The 17,852-nt window shown below is 37.2% G+C and overlaps 2 protein-coding genes across 13 annotated transcripts in view; both read right to left on the minus strand.

Annotated features, from left to right (window-relative positions):
* Window positions 1–17,852, minus strand: part of LOC129780523 (uncharacterized) — a 190,079-nt gene that overhangs the window by 148,743 nt on the left and 23,484 nt on the right. For all 3 annotated transcript variants that reach the window (XM_055788871.1, XM_055788873.1, XM_055788872.1), the window contains exon 2: window positions 4,701–6,249. In XM_055788871.1, coding sequence (XP_055644846.1) covers window positions 4,701–5,861 — 1,161 coding nt within the window. In that variant the 5' untranslated portion in view covers window positions 5,862–6,249. The remainder of the gene's footprint in view (window positions 1–4,700; window positions 6,250–17,852) is intronic.
* The window catches only part of LOC129780524 (polyadenylate-binding protein 4-like), a 28,789-nt gene continuing 23,396 nt past the window's right edge, over window positions 12,460–17,852 (minus strand). For 9 of the 10 annotated variants that reach the window (XM_055788881.1, XM_055788880.1, XM_055788882.1 and 6 more), the window contains exons 2-3: window positions 14,853–15,082; window positions 12,460–14,783 (exon numbers count right to left, since the gene is read on the minus strand). In XM_055788881.1, the coding sequence (XP_055644856.1) occupies window positions 12,789–14,729 (1,941 nt within the window). In that variant the 5' untranslated portion in view covers window positions 14,730–14,783; window positions 14,853–15,082 and the 3' untranslated portion in view covers window positions 12,460–12,788. Of the gene's footprint in view, window positions 14,784–14,852; window positions 15,106–17,852 lie in introns of all 10 variants that reach the window. The other variant, XM_055788877.1, reaches the window with a different exon arrangement.

Here is a 17,852-nt window from a genome sequence, read left to right on the forward strand (position 1 = left end):
GTGGCAGCGAAAATGGTCATGTCAAAATTCAAAAATCGACCATGTACATTTTATTTATTGGCCCAAAAAAATACCTGTGCAAAGTTTCAACTCAATCGGACATGATTTAGGGGTGCCTCAAAGCGCTCAAAGTTTTGATTTTTTGATCCTCGAAAATCTTCCAAGGGGAGAGTAAAGGAAATTTGGAAAATCAAATTTTTTTTCGGTGCCAAATAACTGAAAATGCATGAAACGTCAAGATCTGCTGTTATCTCGAAAAAAATTTTTTGGCCGAAAATCGACTTTTTGGAACTTAGAATCAAAACTTTGAGTTTTTGGGCCAATACACAAAATGTACATGGTCGCTTCTTTAAATTCGATACTTATTATTTTTCATACCTTCATTGCCTCTCAGGCTAAGTCCCAAAAGGTCGATTTTCGGCCAAATTTTTTTTTTCGAGATGACACCAGATCTCGACGTTTTATGCATTTTTAAATCATGTGGCATCGAAAAAAAAAATCGATTTTCCTTTGGAATATTTTCGAGGATCAAAATTTGAGCGCTTTGAGGCACCCCTAAATCATGTCCGATTGAGCTGAAATTTGATAAAAATATGTACCAAGATAAAAAAATGTACGTATATTATTCGGCTACCTGAATACCTGTAGCTTTAAAATGATGTACATCCCATCTAAATGCGTTAATTTTTCACGAAGTTACAAGCATGTCAAAAATCACTTGATATTTTCAACTTTGATTTCTGTTCCTCTAATTTTTGTGTCCAGTGTAGTTGTGAAACATCTAGATTAGTGAATTTAAATAACTTTTTGGAAGTGGAAAACATAAACGATAGTGTTATTATTACTTTTTCCCAAAAATCCATAATAAACTCGATTGTTTCTATCAACCAAATTAAAGCTTTCTAACAGTGTCCTTTTTCCTATGTATGAGTGACTTGTTGGTGATTGTATGGACTATTCGTATAATTCTCGTTAAGAATTAAAAAAATATTTTTGAGAAAAATAAATTCAAATTTTGAAATTTTTTTGAAATTTTGAAAAATGTTGAAAATCACTATAATACAGACAAAAAAAATTAAGGCTAAGAGATATTTTAGAAATAAATTCGAGCTATGGAAAATTACGGAAATTAGGCAGGTAATTGTAACATAAAAATTATAAAGCATAAATGCCTTGAAAATGTGAAAATAATTTGTAAGAGAAAAAAATGGCACTTACGTATCAACGCCACCGCAGCGCAATTATTATTATGAATTTATTTTGTCGTTATGGCATTTATCCTGAGGTCATTGTAATGGGGACAAAGTCCCCATCTATCGAGGATAAGGAAGCGTGGCGGCCCCAAGCCACCGAGGTGAAGCAATTCGAGTCGGCCGCCAACCCGCTGTCGGAAGCGGCGACCTCTCGTAAGCAAACCTATGTTGCACTGATTGCCCGGTTAGTTTGAAACATAGGAGACGATCCTTCAGTTAGGTCATACGTTTCCCTGGTACATTACGTTTACCGGTTAATTTTAGCTTTGAGATATATCAATCATATTTCAATGCAAAAAATTGCTGCTACATTTACTACATTTGGGTAAATGTTACTTTCGGGTTAATGTTGCATTCGGGTAAATGTTGTATTCGTGTGAATGTCGCATACGGGTAAATGTGCATTCGAGTAGATGTATCATTCGGCTACTTGTCGCATTCGGGCATTTGTTACATACGGGCGATTGGAATTCGGGTGAATGTCTTTCGGGTAAATGTGACACAATCATATCGGAAGAAGGGCGCTGTCACTGGGAAAAAGTTTTTTAACTTTTTTGTTTTCTTTGAAAAATTACTATTATGCTCTACTCGTAACATTTTGTGTGTACATTTTTCGATGTCGATATACAGAACCACTATGTAGGTTTGACATGGAATTGTTGTATACATACACATATTTTACGTAACATGAAGTTGTTGAATTCTTATTTATGGATTAATGTTTGATTTCGGAGTCTGTTATTATTTCTTGTACAGATATGTGTACTTGTAATGTATGTATTTTTGATTTAAAAGAAATACAAAAAAAAGCATGTTGAATGATAAACCATCTTCTCCTTCTTGAATGGCGTTCACGTTCCCTGTGGAACTTTTGCCGTCTCAACATATGTATTAACTAGCGTCATTTAGTAATACTTAGTTGAGTTTTTTTAAGCCTGATAACACGCCTTGAATGTATTCCGAGGGGCAAGCTCTAGAATACGCGTGACCACAGTGCAAGTCGAAGAAAATTTCTTTGACGAAAAATCCCCCGGCCAGAACGGGAATCGAACCCGATCACCCGGCATGGTAATGTGAGACGCTAATCACTCGGCCACGGGTGCACCCTGAATGATAAACCATGTTACATATTAATTAAAATTGGAACCGATCCGATTGAATTTGTATGAATTTGTATTAGAATAATTGATTCCTTATACGGCCTTTCGCTTTGCGGCCAAATGTTGTGGAACCAATCTAGGCCGTAAAGCGAGGTATGGGTGTATTATGCATTCTTTCTTTCAAATTGGTTCCCATGAATGTTGTATGCAACACAAAATTGTGTGCAATAATTCGTTCTCTCGAATGAATTAGACATCTAGTCAGTGTGTAGAAATAAGGGTGATGATGGCGAAGTGAGTTAGTTAGATGACTGCAATTCTATAGAAAACAATCATTATTTCAGCGATACCGAGGTGTCAGCTATTGTTCAGCTCACAGTGTCAGTGTGTGTGTGACATGAAATATACTCTGCAAACGAACATTATTTCACCGAAAAGGCTACGGACCTGATCACGAACATCACTTCACGGTGAAAACGAAATAAAATGCATCCAACTTGCATACAATTCATTTCGTTTTCACCGTGAAGTGACGTTCGTGATCAGGCCCTACTACTCTCGATAACTAAGAATAAGACTAATAACAAGACAAAGACAATGGGAATAAATCACGATACCATATCTATTCATTAAAAATCAAGCAGCTTAAGGATTAAATGTGTAGTTTGCCTCAAAATATCATGAAATCGTAAATAATTTCAATATTTCTTTGTTCCTTCCCCATAAATTTCAAATTCAATGTAATCAAGGACGGCATGATTCTTTTTGTTTGCGATCCACATATATTTCGTCTACCGTTCAGTTGAACAGCTTCAGAAGCTAATTTTGTTTTTTATTCGGATCAAACTAGTCGAAGTGTTGCAACATTTGACTGCCTATTTACAATCAGATTCATTATAGCAATAAGCACAAGTGCAAAAAAGCTTGCCCTAACAAGAGCAAGAACATGTCAATCGCGAGAATTTACACACTAAAATCTTCAGGAGTCTAAACAAAAATGCTATATATTCCAGAAACTATAAAAGATAGAAAGTTGATGTCTTCGACAAAAAATCATCTAACATCTAAAACTTTGTCGAATACACTTTATCGCTATCTTGATTTTAAACATAATCAAGATTAGTTGTAATTTTTTCAAAAGAAAACATGAAACAGTTGTTGTTGGAGAATCTTTTCCCCTGTAAAAGTGCCAATCGTTCGATGTATGGGTGACTCGTTAGAAATTGTAAAGGCTATTCATATATTTTTTAAGAATTTTTAAAAAGACGTTTTTAAGAAAAATGAATATCAATTATAATTTTTTTTTCATTGTAATATAAAAAAAAGAATTTTTTATTAAAATTTAAACAATTTCCTACATTTCATCTTTTGACGAGAATTTTGTAGGTATTATATTTTTTGAGTTAGTTTTTTTTTGTTAAAAAATAAGACAAAAACTTTGGCCCTTTTCAAAAATTAGTCTAAATATTTTTTGAAGATTTCAAGTACAGGAAAACCTATTTTGGTGCGGTTTTTTCTGTGCGAATTTTTGTTCTTGTGCGGATTTTTTGTGTGATATATGAAAAGAAGCAGATTTGACGAAGTTATCGTGCATTTAGTTTTCTTTTCCATGTTTCATATGCATTTCAGTGCGAAAAAAAGCATATTTGCGTTTAAATTATCCACTTCTCAAATCATTCTCATCCTTCCATCAAATGCTCTATGCTGCACATGACATGATTTCTAATAGCAACAAGTTTCGATATGCAACTGAAAGCACAACATAACCACGTGCAACCGAAAAGGCAAACTGTCCCATCGCAAAGCGGGGAAACCAGAGGAAATCGAACAATGAACGGCGTGGATTTGAGTTATTTTCTTGGAGAAACTTTTTTTATGCCGACCTACTACCGCATAAAAAAAGTTTTTTTCAAATTGTGTATCGAACACAATTTTTTAATGTTACTGGTGAAGTTTTGTACGATCTTTTTATGCGATTTTTTTTTGTGCGGTCCCTATCCCCTGCACGAAAAAGGTTTGCTTGTGTCTTTACACCCTAAACGTTTCACTGCAATCTGAGATGTTGCTGCCAATGGCCAGTCGAGTTGGCGTGAAATTAGTCAATAGTATGTGCGTTAGAAACAGGTTATTCTTTGGACTCATTGAATTAAGTTTATTCGTATGTTCAAAAATATTTATATGTTCAAAAATATTTTGGAATAATAAGTGAATAATAGATGAATCTCAACTTTTTTTTGTCGCACAAAGTCAAGTGAACGGCACTACCATCCATAGTTAACATCAAATAACAGGAGCGCTATGCATACACAGTACCAATATAAATTAAGAGTAATTGTTCTCAACTTACGTTGTAGACGTTTTTACTTGTCGTTGGAGGTGCCGCCGCCGCCGTCTTTGAAGATGATACTGGTAACGTTGCCGCCTTGGATGACGTCACCGACGCACCGACTGATTTCTTTGGTGGAAGCTCGGCGTCTGTTCGCTTGACCCACACTTCATTTAGCACAAATGGGGCCCGTTGATGTTTACCGCTGGCAGACGCACTACTGCTGCTGCTGCTGCGGTTCTGTTCTTCCGAGACGCCCGCATCTACGAGGGACGAAATACTGGCAGTAACGGGTCGTATTTCGACCAGTGATGTATCGAAGAATCGTTTGTCCAAGTGAGGATTGGGGAATGTTGATTCAGGCGCGAAGATGCTCTTTAATGATGTTCGATTTTCACCAGACGCAAATTGACTGCAGGGAAACTGAATGGTCTGCGAGTTCTGTGCGGCTGTCAAAGGTCGTAAATTAATCGATTCTGGTCGAAGTCGAGGAGTTTCTTGTGCTTTGGTAACCATGAATCGTGATTTGCGAACCGCTGTTGAGTCGTCATCTTTTGGTGGCGATTTTTCGCTCGCAGAATTGGACTCCTGGGTATGTTTATGATTGCCGTTTTTAACGGTGCTTTGGCCATTCCTCGTACCGTTTGTGTTTGGTGGTTTATCTTCCTCTTCGTCTTCTTCCAAGCATTCTGATAACCTCCGCCGGACAGCAAATGGAAGCACCATGGCATGAGGTGGGATAAACGGTACAAGATCCAGTCGTCTAGGACTGACAGGAGATTTGGGACAATTTTCTATCCACGAATATACATCCTCTTCAACATCACTTACACTACTCTCACTCGAAGAACAGGCACTTTTCTTCCGAGTGTTGGTCGGTGGGTTTTTAGGCTTTTTAACAGGCAATCCATGATCGTCGCCAAAATCACTATCAGAATCCGATTTTATCGTCTCCAAATCCCGCATCGATGCCTCAAAAATATGTTCGAAATCGTCGTCCGTCATCGGACGACCTATCGAAGTACCACTCGATTCAGAACCCTTAGGCATCGCATCGCTAGCTTCTTCACCTCTTATTTCAACTTTCTTCTTTTTCACCTTCTTCTTGCCTTCGTCTTTACATTTGGGACGCGGCAACTGTTTCTGCTTTTCCGATATCACTAGACTGCTTGCAGTATCCATTAAGTGTATGTAGATTTATTTTGAGCGCGCTCGACTAGTTGGGGAATGACGACGAGATGCACACACGCTTAATTAAGGTTAATCAATTTGTACTTTGTTGTTTCGCCGCGAATATAACAATTGGTGTGTCATTTGTCCGTGTTGATACCACACACACACACACACACACAAGCACCAACAGAACTCTACTCTCTGATCAGCTGACTCTTCGATAACGGGAGGAAGCACTTTCTGTAGACCGCGACTCGTGGGAGAAGGCTGACCGGCTAAAAGGTTGTCGTCATCGAAGCGCTAGTTTTGCTGTACACATTGAACACTGAGAGATTACACTACCGAGATAAGGGAGAGTTATTGACGCGTTCTGCGCAATCATTGGATGCTGATTGACCTGCACAAAAAAATCGAGATGTACAATGAATAAACTCAGAACGCGCAATTGGTGGTCCTAATCAAACCAAATGCTTAAATATGATCTATATTGATGATTAATTATTTTTTTGTTGGCATTTTTATAAATTAAGCGCCTTTTAAACACATAAATTTATACTGATATTGTATATCATCCTTTGGTACTACGATTCTAATTCAAACTTCTCGGGCTTATGCGTTAGTTTTTTTTTCTGTGTGTTACCGTGGCAGATATGTTAGCGATATTCATATCAAGTTTTAGCTCAATAGTTGGTATTTGGTGATTTGTTTATATCAAGGACCGCTTCAAAGCGTTACAGAGGATCTGTGATGATGATATGCTAACGGAAACACAAGTATAATCCTCTGGATACTTAGACTCCGAAGTGGCACATTTAATAGAATCACCCCTAGTGGTCGACTCATTCAGTTTTGACAGCAGTTTATTTCGAAAATGTTTCTCTTTTAGTTTTAAAAACTTCGTCGCGAGCTGTTTTATTTTTCAATTGTTGTGCGTGATGGAAGTGGACTTGATCAAAAACAAAAATCGCAAAATGGCCAGCCTTCATGAACGATAAACATTCGTTTAAATCGATCAAAATATGTGTCGTAGTGGAAATCACTTTGAAAAACAAACCATCATTGCTTTCGTCCCAGCGAATAACCACATAGGACGTTTAAGCCGAATCTAATCTAGTATCTAGAACACATGCCCAGTAGTTGCACAGCAAGTTTCTAAACCTTGAATCATTTAGAAATGGGATTCTGCATTTTGATCCAACCGGCACACGCTTTTGACAGCGTTTTGTTGTTTGTAAACAGTTTTGTTTGGTTCTGTTTCTAGTACGGTTGAAAACAAGCGTTATTCCAAGATATTCATCATGCTAGAAAAAAGAATAATAATTGTCCACAATCGCCTCCAAAATAGATCAGCGTCAACACGGGAGCCGTCGAAACTGTTGAGTTATCCTGGAAGTACAGTGCCATGAGTGGCTAAAAAGTACAGGGAAACTTTCACGACTGCTCGCAAAGTGCGCAAACAACACGTAACCAGTCTTCAGAAAACATACGCTGCACTGCACTTGAGTTTAATTTTCATCATCGCGCCTTCATAACAAACACGTATTCTTTCTTGGTACGTAGTGTACCAAATTCATAAACATGAGAGCGCCGAATGAACACAGCGCAGAATTCAGATACTGTACATAAACTTATGTGATGCGATTTTAAACACACACGCACATCAAATTGTAGCGCTCGTTTTGTCGTCATTCGTTCTAAGCAAAGTATGTAAGTAATAATCCTGCTCCGGATCAACGATGATTCCAATTGTCTGGACTTGGGGGGCGTTACTATTTGCGATGGGTATTTCAAATGAGGATCGATTATTTTGAGCGTTAATAATTCTTTCCCGGTTAAACGAAGTGGTATGATAATCACTTTATTCGAAAGATGAAATGTTTAAGAGTTATATGCTAGTCACTTTTTGATTGCCAAGCCAACGTTAGTCCTACGTCCACCTTGCGGTTATATCATAGAAATCATTTTTCTTCGAAAACCCTAACTTCCTTGGGTAACTTTTTGGTTTTCAAAAAACTCAAATTTTAACGTCTGCGACACTAGTAAATGAAGTGCGATTGAAATAATATTTTGCATTAGTTATTTTATCGTGTAAATCAATATTTCGCAAGAAGTTCCATATGAATCGAGATGACCATTTTTGCCTTGTATTTCGAAAAAAAACATGGTCCAGAGTGTCGATTTTTGATTAAAAAAAATGGAGATGATAATAGATCTCGACGTTTCATGCAATTATAAGACATTTGGCAACAAAAAAATATCGAAAACACCACTTTCATGTTCATCTCCTTTTCATCGAAGCTGGCAATTTGTAGTGCGTGTGCTTGATGCAACGACATGAAAATCGATGCAGTGGTCACACCGAAAAAAAATGTACTATTGTTTTGCAATATCTTTCATTCTTTTATCGAACTGTGTGTATATGTGTGTGATACCAGCATTGAGAAGGAATATTGTCTGTTCGCTAGCTAGATTGAGACTGTGATTTAAATTCGCGAATGGTATTTTTATACCGAGTAAATTGAAACCGGGCAGAAAGGAATGAATTAGTTGTTCGTTATTGACGGTATGGGTAGGTAAGCACACAAATGGACAGAGCAAATGTAAGGGTAGTGGGGGCAAAGTGGTCACGTAGGGTAAAGTAGTCACCTGCTTGTTTGGTAGTATAACTATTGACTATTGACACCGTATTGACCGTATCATCTTATGTTTAGAAGAACTTCATGACTTTTGAGTCACCTTGTACTTCAGTGGAGCTGTCGCGTGTCAAAATATAAATAAAAACAAAAATCGCTCTCTCGATAGACATTCGGCCGTAGTTTTGTACGTTTCGAATTTAAGGAGTTTCTAGTGAAATTTAGATCATTTGACCTGATATTTTCGACAAATCAACAGTTTGGACGGCTGTTCACATATTCTAGGAGAGGTGAACAGATACTTTGTTCAATTTCAGCGATTATTTCGTATATTTTGCATTTCGTCGTTTGGGGGGCTAAGTGGTCAGTGGAGGATTACTACTGACAATGTTCTGTTTTCACAAGCTGATATACCTTATCACCTTCTGCTCCTGAAGGGGTCCCTTTTGTGGTTTTGACCCAGGAAAACTATGCCACCCCAACCAAAACCAAGCCTCATTATGAAAAACGTTATGTGTTTCCTACAACGTTTTTGTACGTATGAGAAAATTTCAATTTCGACTCTAGGTGAAAAGGCCTAGCTCATTTCATACATGTACCTACTATTTTAATAATGATTTAAACAAATTTGGACAAGAAAACACACATAAATCTAACCCTTCTATGTGCGAGTGACCACTTTGCCCCCTACAGATGACCACTTTACCTCCTCAATAAAAAAAAATGTTCGATTTTTTAACTTTGTTTCTAATAATGAAAAATGTACCATTTTTAATTTTCATAATAAAAAACCGCTTACTATCTTGAACTACAATAATTTGAGCTACAATATTCTTTGAAGAAAGGAAATTTTATTTATTTTTTTTTTATCTGTATTATAGTGATTTTCAACTCATTTGGCTGGTTCGTCACTTTTTACTTCCATTTTTGGAAGAATGTCGGGAGTGAGAATTGAACTCGTGACCTTTAGCGTGAGAGGCATGGATGTTACCACTACGCCAGATCGCCTCCACAGGAAATTTTAATGGTATGTGGACACAGGAAAGGGGCATGTTCATTAGGGTTACCACTTTCCCCCCAGTTCTCCTATGGAAAAATGGGGATACTTCAAATTTTTATTAATTTAAATCCTTTACGGATTAAAGAATTGCAATGTATAGCATTTCAAACTAATTTTGAAGAATTTCCTATCCGATTCGCAAATCATCAGAATTCGTCCGTAGGGAAAATAGTTATTAACTTTAACATTATTTCATAAAAACGGAACCTGATTCTGATTTGGCACCCTCACTGAAAAACGTAGTTCTACTTAAAAAAATTAAATTGGGTTTAATCTGTGTGTTTGGGGTGCTTTATCTCGAGAAGTACGAATCTCTTTGGTAATTCCACCCGTTCTCGGTTGGTCAAACCGTCTACAGCTAACATAAACAAATCGTGGTACTTTTTTACAGCTAGATTGAAACGCCACCTAGGGACAACTGTTAATTTTGCACTCACATTATTTTAGTTTTGCGGTTTCAACCTGTTTTACAAATATTTCGTTCATTGTGTAGTAATAGAGTAGTCGTATATTTTGCCAAAAGGGTTTACATGTCGATTTTGATGCCTGCTCGTAGCCTGGGTAACAAGTGGATTAGCCGTTATACCGTCCATCCGATACTAGAAATTCTTTTTACATTGAAATCCGTTTTCACGACAGAGGAAGACGCTCTGTAGTGACACAGTTTATCTAATGTTTGTTTGGGGCAAAATCTTTTAATTTCTGGTATATGGATGGCTAGATTGATATTCTGTAAAGTATCAATCAAACAATTTCAGATTTATGATCGGTGGAATGATGACATTTCACATAAAAAATCTTCGGTTGAGTTGTGGACTCTACAGGGTGGCGCATAAGTCACGCAACGCTCTCTGAAGAAGAAAAAAATAACGATCGCGCTGCAACTATCGAGCGTGTTGGTTCCTAAGCGGTTCAGTTTTCGACTTTGTATCGTTTTTCATGCGAGAATAAAGATTTTGTATCGTGAGACATTTTTTTATACGAATTTTTTTTTATGCAAATCGGTTAGCGTGACTTATGCGCCACCCTGTAGAGTATTGAAATGCAATGCAGCAAAGCGAAAACTCGGCACGGTATACATATTTTGTAAAAGCAAGCCGGGTGTTGGAATTGTAGATGGTATATAGCCAAACACTAAATTCGAATATTCAGTGTCAACAATAAAACCACGTTTTAAGAAACCGATTGGCCAGAGATCAGTATGTTACCAATATGAACGGGGTTTTCTATGAGAGAAGCATAATTAAACCACTTTTGAAATAGTCACAAGGAATCGTACAAAACTGTGCACATTTAACCTAAAGCGAATTATTATCACTAAATCTTATATCATCGGGGCATGCATGTTCTTACTTGTCACAGAAGCGATGGTTTTTTCTCCATAAGAACTCATCTCATGCCAAATAACGAACATGCATGATCATAAAACTTGAACGCTGGTAACGCTTCCCAGCAAACATCCATCGTATAATTTTAACTTTTTGCACATGCTAGGCCGCATATGAATTCGTATCAAATCACAAATCATTCGTATCAAATCACAAATCATTCGTGTCAAATCACAAATCATTCGTATAAAATAACAATAAAAAAATGCAACATATTTATCTAAAATCGCATGAAATGCAAAAACCTGATTTTCTGTATCAATGAGGGATAAGGTCGTATATCGGTTTAGCGAGGATCGTAATACAGGGAAACTTCGATATAACGTACCCTCGATATAACGTCACTCGATATAACGTACATTTTACCTCGATATAACGTACACATTTCCAAAGTGTAGAGGAAAAAAAAATCAAAATTTTTTTCCTGATAGAACAATGAACTATCTGTATTGTGATGCTAAAACAAGTTTTGTACCTTCAATCAATCCCGAAATACAGCTGGTTTTGTGATTCCGGATTCTAAATGAACCATGCTTTAATCAACAGTACGAAGGGAAACATCATGAGAAAGGCTGGCTTCGTCTTCTGATTGAAGTTATTCATTAACTTTACTAAAGCAGCAACACAATAATGTATTATAGACTACGTTTGTGAGTTCTTTATTATGCTTCGATATAACGTACGATTCGATACAACGTTCAATTTTGAAAGTGAAATGTACGTTATATCGAAGTTTACCTGTATCGCTATATGAAATTCTATTCATTTCATATAACATTGTTGAGTCAAATCAAAAATGGGTGTAAGAAGCATCGTATATAATATGGTATATACGCATATCGCCTCCACTTTTGCAAGTGTATGTCAATTAAATTCGTCTTATATGTCATTTAAATTCGTATTATTATTATGTATTATTCGTCTTGTATGACTTAATGTTTGCTGGATATTCCGGAAACGGATTCGCCGCACTTTACAGTGGTCAGCATTCAGTTATTCGTCAAATCATAACCTGATGTGTTGGGATCAGCATTGACTATCAACCGCAGTTGATAATTGTGGATTCCATTCCGACGCTTGGTTTGCACTTTGCGGACAGTCGTGGGAGCTTTTTTGTACTTTATATTACTCTCACTCCACAGTATTTTTAGAATCATTCAACAATTTTTTTCCAGTTTCCAAATTGACGTTAAACGTATTTTAACAATTATTTTTCTTTTTTCCCCCTCTGCATGATGATTATCCAGGAACCAGGTTAGTTTTAAACTGCGCAAAAATAGACCGAACAGAACTGTTTGCAAGCAACAAAAGCGCCGCCATCCCCGGAATGAAGAGTCCCATTTCTAAATGATCATAAAAAATGTGTATGCTAAAAAGGCGTTCTATTCTTTGCATTTGTTCAGTGGACACTGTTTCTATAACTTATCGACGAACATTTCGAAAACAGGTAGATGCGCGATACAGCAAGAGAGGTGGATTATTACTTCATAAAACAAAGGGATTACATTTTATTCATTGAAATGATGCTATCTCTTATAATTGCTGAAGTTCGATACGACACTCCCCGATTCTTTATTTCAATATATCGTTTCATAACAAGTGCATTTGGTTTACATCTAACATGGCCACTTTTTATGCTTAAATTTTGCTAAGGATGCATTTTTATATGTTGTATTTCAAGATCTTCAATGGCTAAATTTGGCAATTATTTTTTCTTCTTTTTTTAAATTTACCTATACTTTGAAACATTAAATTGTGATGTTGTGAAAAGTAAACCGAGGGAGTAAATTAAAAATTTAGGAGAAGTTAAATTAAACTGAAAGGCCACTCCATTCTCGCTGAATCCATTTTTCGGCTAGTTGCAGTTCACATCTCTTTTGGCTTGAGTTTTCTGCAGATGAGCCTGAAGTACAGCAACAGCTTCCTCAACCTTGGCCTTGAGGGACTCGTTGTGCTCCAACATGTGCAACAGTTCCGAGTTGTCAATTTCGAGCAACATTCCGGTAATATTCCCCACGAGCATTGGATACATTGGCTCGATGAGAGAGTACAGACGCTCGCCCAACATTTGTTTTTGTTGAGCCGGTTGGGCGGTGGCCAGCATCGTTGCGTTGAGAGGCTCATGCTGCATAATGTGGACGGCCTGTTGAACAGTTGGTTTCTGTACAATTGCAGCGGGAGGTTGAGGAGCAGGTGGGTCGTTCAATATCTGTGTGTACTTGTAGTTGGGAGCACGCTGTTGTCGGGACATATACGCAGCAACAGGACGGGCTTGCATGTTTGCGCCACCCTGCTGACCAGTAATGGGACGAGAAGGATTCCTCATAGAAGCTGGAGGATGTTGATTCTTGTTGTAGGGGGATTCTTGAGGAGTATGTTGATTCTGAGCTGACTGTTGATTAGTGCGATTATTACCCATCTGACGATACTGACCGCCTGTACCAGCAGTGGCCATTCCAGGATAAACACCACCAGCCATCGCGTTTTGGTTGGCTGCATTCGCATGGATCCAGACCGGGGTGGAGCGAAACTGTCCCGGTCGCTTACCATAGAATCTCTGAGGTTGCCCCATACTGGGAATACAGTATCCACCATTACTGCCAGACTGTAGGATTTGACCAGGATACTGCATTCGCATGTTGGCCATGCGCTGCATATATTGGGCCGCCAAATGGGCCTTACGTTCGTCCTTGCTCTGTGCCAATGCCACATACAACGGTTTACTTCCAACGATTCGTCCGTTCATTTCCGTAACTGCCTTAGTAGCCTCCTCAGCAGCAGAGAAACAAACAAACCCGAATCCCTTCGAGCGATCATTCTCCATCATCACTTTGGCCGAAGTGATCGTTCCGAAATCATCGAACTCCTTGCGAAGACGTTCATCATCGACTGTGTTATCTAGGTTTTTAACGTACAGATTGACACCCTGATATCGGGTTGTACGATTAATTTTGAGTTGTTCAAAATGACGTTTCAGTTCTATCTGACGCTGATTTTTTCTCTGGGCCCGACCAACGTATAGAATATTACCATTACTCAATTCCTTCCCGTTGAGCTCCTCTACTGCCCTTTCGGCTGATTCAGGTTTTTCGAACGCAACGAATCCAAATCCACGGCTCTCTGTATTTTTTGTCATAACACGATGGCTAATGATGGTTCCATACTTTTCGAACATTTCCTTCAGTGAATCGTCATTCAGTTCATCACCAAAGTTCTTGACGAACACATTCGTAAACACCTTATCATTGTGGCGCTCATTACTCGGAATGAAGCGCCCAACATAAACTTTCTTGCCGTTGAGTAACATTCCGTTCACTTTCTCAATGGAAGTGTTTGCCGATTCTTCAGTTTCAAAGTGCACAAAACCGTACCCCTTCGAAACGCCATTCTCATCTTGGGCTACCTTACAGCTCAGTATGTTACCAAATGCCGAGAACGTATCGAACATAGCTTTGTTGTCGATGTTTTGGTCCAAGTTCTTGATGAAAACGTTACCGGTACCAGATTTGCGTACCGAAGGATCCCGCTGGGACCACATAATGCGGATTGGACGTCCCTCGATCAAATCGAAGTTCATGGTATCGAGCGCTCGCTCGGCATCCGCTGGCTGTTGAAAATTTACGTACGCATAGCCCAAGGATCGACGGGTTCCCACGTCGCGGCAAACACGAATCGACAGAACCGGACCAGCCGAAGAGAATTTTTCAAAGAGTACGGCCTCTGTAATATTTGGGTGCAAATCACCGACGTACAAAGACGCCATCTGGAAGTTTGAACCCTCGATTGTGGGATTCATGGTTCGTTCACTGGTTGTTCCTTTCGGATGGGCTTCGCTTGGATCACTTCCTTCCTATTGACGAAGAAGTTTTTTTTGTAATTCACGATACTCTTGCAGAACTTTGGTTATTGTAAAACTCACCTCACGTCGCTTCGGATAGCAAATGTTGTTGATTATTTGTATTCAGTCGAGTATCTATGCTGTGGATGTCCGAATGTTCTATACTTTCAGTATTTATATGATTGATCCTATTACGATGGGTACGTATATTTCGCTCACACTAACTTGTTCTTCTCTTTTAGTCTACCCACTGTCAACGTCTACCTGTCTTCTTTTGTCTGTTCCTTTTACTCTGTTTTTGCATCGGTGTCCTGATGTATAGGGACGAAAAAAACTTAAACAACATGTCGTATCATTTTCTGCAAAATGAGGGTATGTAAAACCCTTCTGTTCAGTTCGATTTACAGACGATAGCAACTGATAATGAATACTTCAATGAATTACTGCAAACAGACTGCACACACGTGGAGGTGTTAAAAGCAAGATTAGAACACGTGAAAAAGTTGTGTTTTCAGGAAATCCAAAAGGAAGAAGAAATTGAGGAAAAAGAGCAACAACTGGACTTCGATTAACAAGTCCGTGATCATTAGGAGGACTTCGATGTTCAATAAGCTACGTGACTAACGAAAACTCAGATATCCCAATACTTGATAAATATTTTAAACACGTATTTGTGTCCAAGACATGACCGCATAGTTGGCGAAGGATTACGTTACGATATTTGCAACGTACCAATTTAATTTTTTTTTCATTTCACAATTCATTTATTCAACGTTTCAATATTTCAATGTCGCAATTTTATAATTCTTAAATCTATTGATTCTTCAATTTTTCAGTTTCACAACTTTTTAATTTTACAATTTTTCATATCGCCACTTAACTCGGCGCACTTTCGTCTTTTTTGCGCTAAATACACCAATTGACTATTGATTGTGCGTTTCAATACTGTTGAATAGTTATATTGTTCTGCACAACTGAAATTGAATGGTAACGTGAAACGCCCTGGAAAACACTCAGAGGAAGAAAATATCGTCCAATGGGTGATCGAGGCGTCAAGAGTCGGGTTTCGGATTGACAAGAAACGTTTGAGTTACGTATTACTGCAGAAATTGCAAATAGCGCTCCCGATGGCTGGTCATTGAGTAAAAATGACTCAGGCTGGATGGCACGTGAAACTTATTTGCAAATAAATAAGGAAAATAACTTTTTTAACAGATACATTTACGTTTCATGAGTGTTTCAAAAATAGTTTTTAAGGGGGTATTATTGTGTAGAGACATGAATTTCGGACGTTTTTTCGCGTTCCGTTTTTTCAATTCTTCAATATTTCAGTTTCAAAACATAACATTTTGAAATTTCGATTTTTTTAACTTTGTTATTTTTTGTTATTCAATTTTGCGTTATTCGTCAATGCTTAATTTTTATTTTTTATTTATTTTCTTTCTTTTTCAAATTTATGTTTAAAAACATCATGCTATATTTTTTCAAATTTCTAATTGTCGTATTTTTTCCAATTTTTCAACTTTTGTAACTTCTTAATTTTCTAGTTTTGAAACTTTGATTTCTTTCTATTTTTAGTAGTTTGTCAAATTTGGCGATTTTTCTGCTTTTTGATGCCTCTAATTTTCAATTTTAATTTTTTTAATCATTTTTCAATTTAGCAATCTCTTAGTCTTTAAAATCTTGAATTCCTCTATTTTTTCCAATTTATAAATTTTCTGATATTTTTTTTCAAAGTTTTTTTAATTTTTCATTTTTTTTAATGTCTCATTTTTTTTATTTTCAAATTTTGAATTTCTGATTTTTCTTTTATTTTCTAAATTTTTATTATTTTTTAAAATTTTTCAAATCTTATTTTTTTTTATTTTTAAATTTTCATAAGTGTTTAATTTTGAAATTTTTCTATTTTGTGGTTTTCAAATTTTTCAATTTTTTTTCAATTTCTAACTTTTTAATGTTTAACTTTTTTAATGTTTTTAATTCTTTAAATTGAAATCTGAAAATAATTAATGCGAACTTTGATTTGAATTTTGAATAAAAAGCGCATAACATTGGACCATTCTCGTGAGGTGATCGATATTTAGATTTTCAATTTGTACCCTAAATATGTTCCCGAAAGACGTAAGCCTGTGTCAAAATTTAATCAATATTATTATTGATTACGTTGCTGGTCATTGAATTGAATATCGCGTTTACATTCTCTCTTACATCGTTGGAGTTGAGGGTGTGAGGATTACGAGATATGATGATGGCAAATTTTAAAAAGCTGTCCTCGATTACTGTCAATATTGTGGACTGCCGCCAACTCGGAACAGTTTCCATTGCCGAGCAGAAAGCCAAATTTACTCCGTCAGGTTCGTTTCGAGTCACTTTTGTCATCCCACGTGAAACTGTATGTGAAATAGTCAAAAGTGATACGAATTGATTGAAGGAATGTTCCAAACGAACGCGGAAATACTGAAGAGCGCTTCGACTTTTTTCCACAAATGACTGGTTACTGTTAACACTTTGACGGCCATGGTGTTTTGGCCGAAAAGTTCGTGAAAACCTGGAGGGTCCAATGGTTGATTCTTATACTTGATGGTGTCAGGAACCCATACAGCATAAAATTTCATACCCATCTGCCATATGAGGGTATAAACTACCCGTGTGTAGAACTGCACACGCGGCCCCAACTCAAGGTAAACAAGTAAAATATCGATAAAAATCATTAAAAAACAATTTATTTTTTCGAAATTACATTTTCATAGCATTATTTCAAACTCGTAAAATGTCTTCTATTCCGGACATAAAATCCTTTCGGAGCAATGATAAATTGTAATTGGTAAAATAATACAAGCAGTAATGCCAAACTATAAGATCGAAGTGTCCTACTATGTATTGAGGCCAGTAGAAAACGAAAAACACATTAGTTTTAACGTAAAACGTATGCTGTAGCGCACACGTTTGAAACTTTAGAAGATTTCCCATGTGCAATGCTACACTCATGGCCCCAACGGAATAATTTTTGAGTGCAGTACGGCATTCATGGCTCAGTACTAAGCAATCAATTTGGATTTTGTTTTTGTAATTATCGATTGT

Source organism: Toxorhynchites rutilus, chromosome 3 (assembly GCF_029784135.1).
Source record: "Toxorhynchites rutilus septentrionalis strain SRP chromosome 3, ASM2978413v1, whole genome shotgun sequence".
Taxonomy (NCBI): Eukaryota; Metazoa; Arthropoda; class Insecta; order Diptera; family Culicidae; genus Toxorhynchites; species Toxorhynchites rutilus.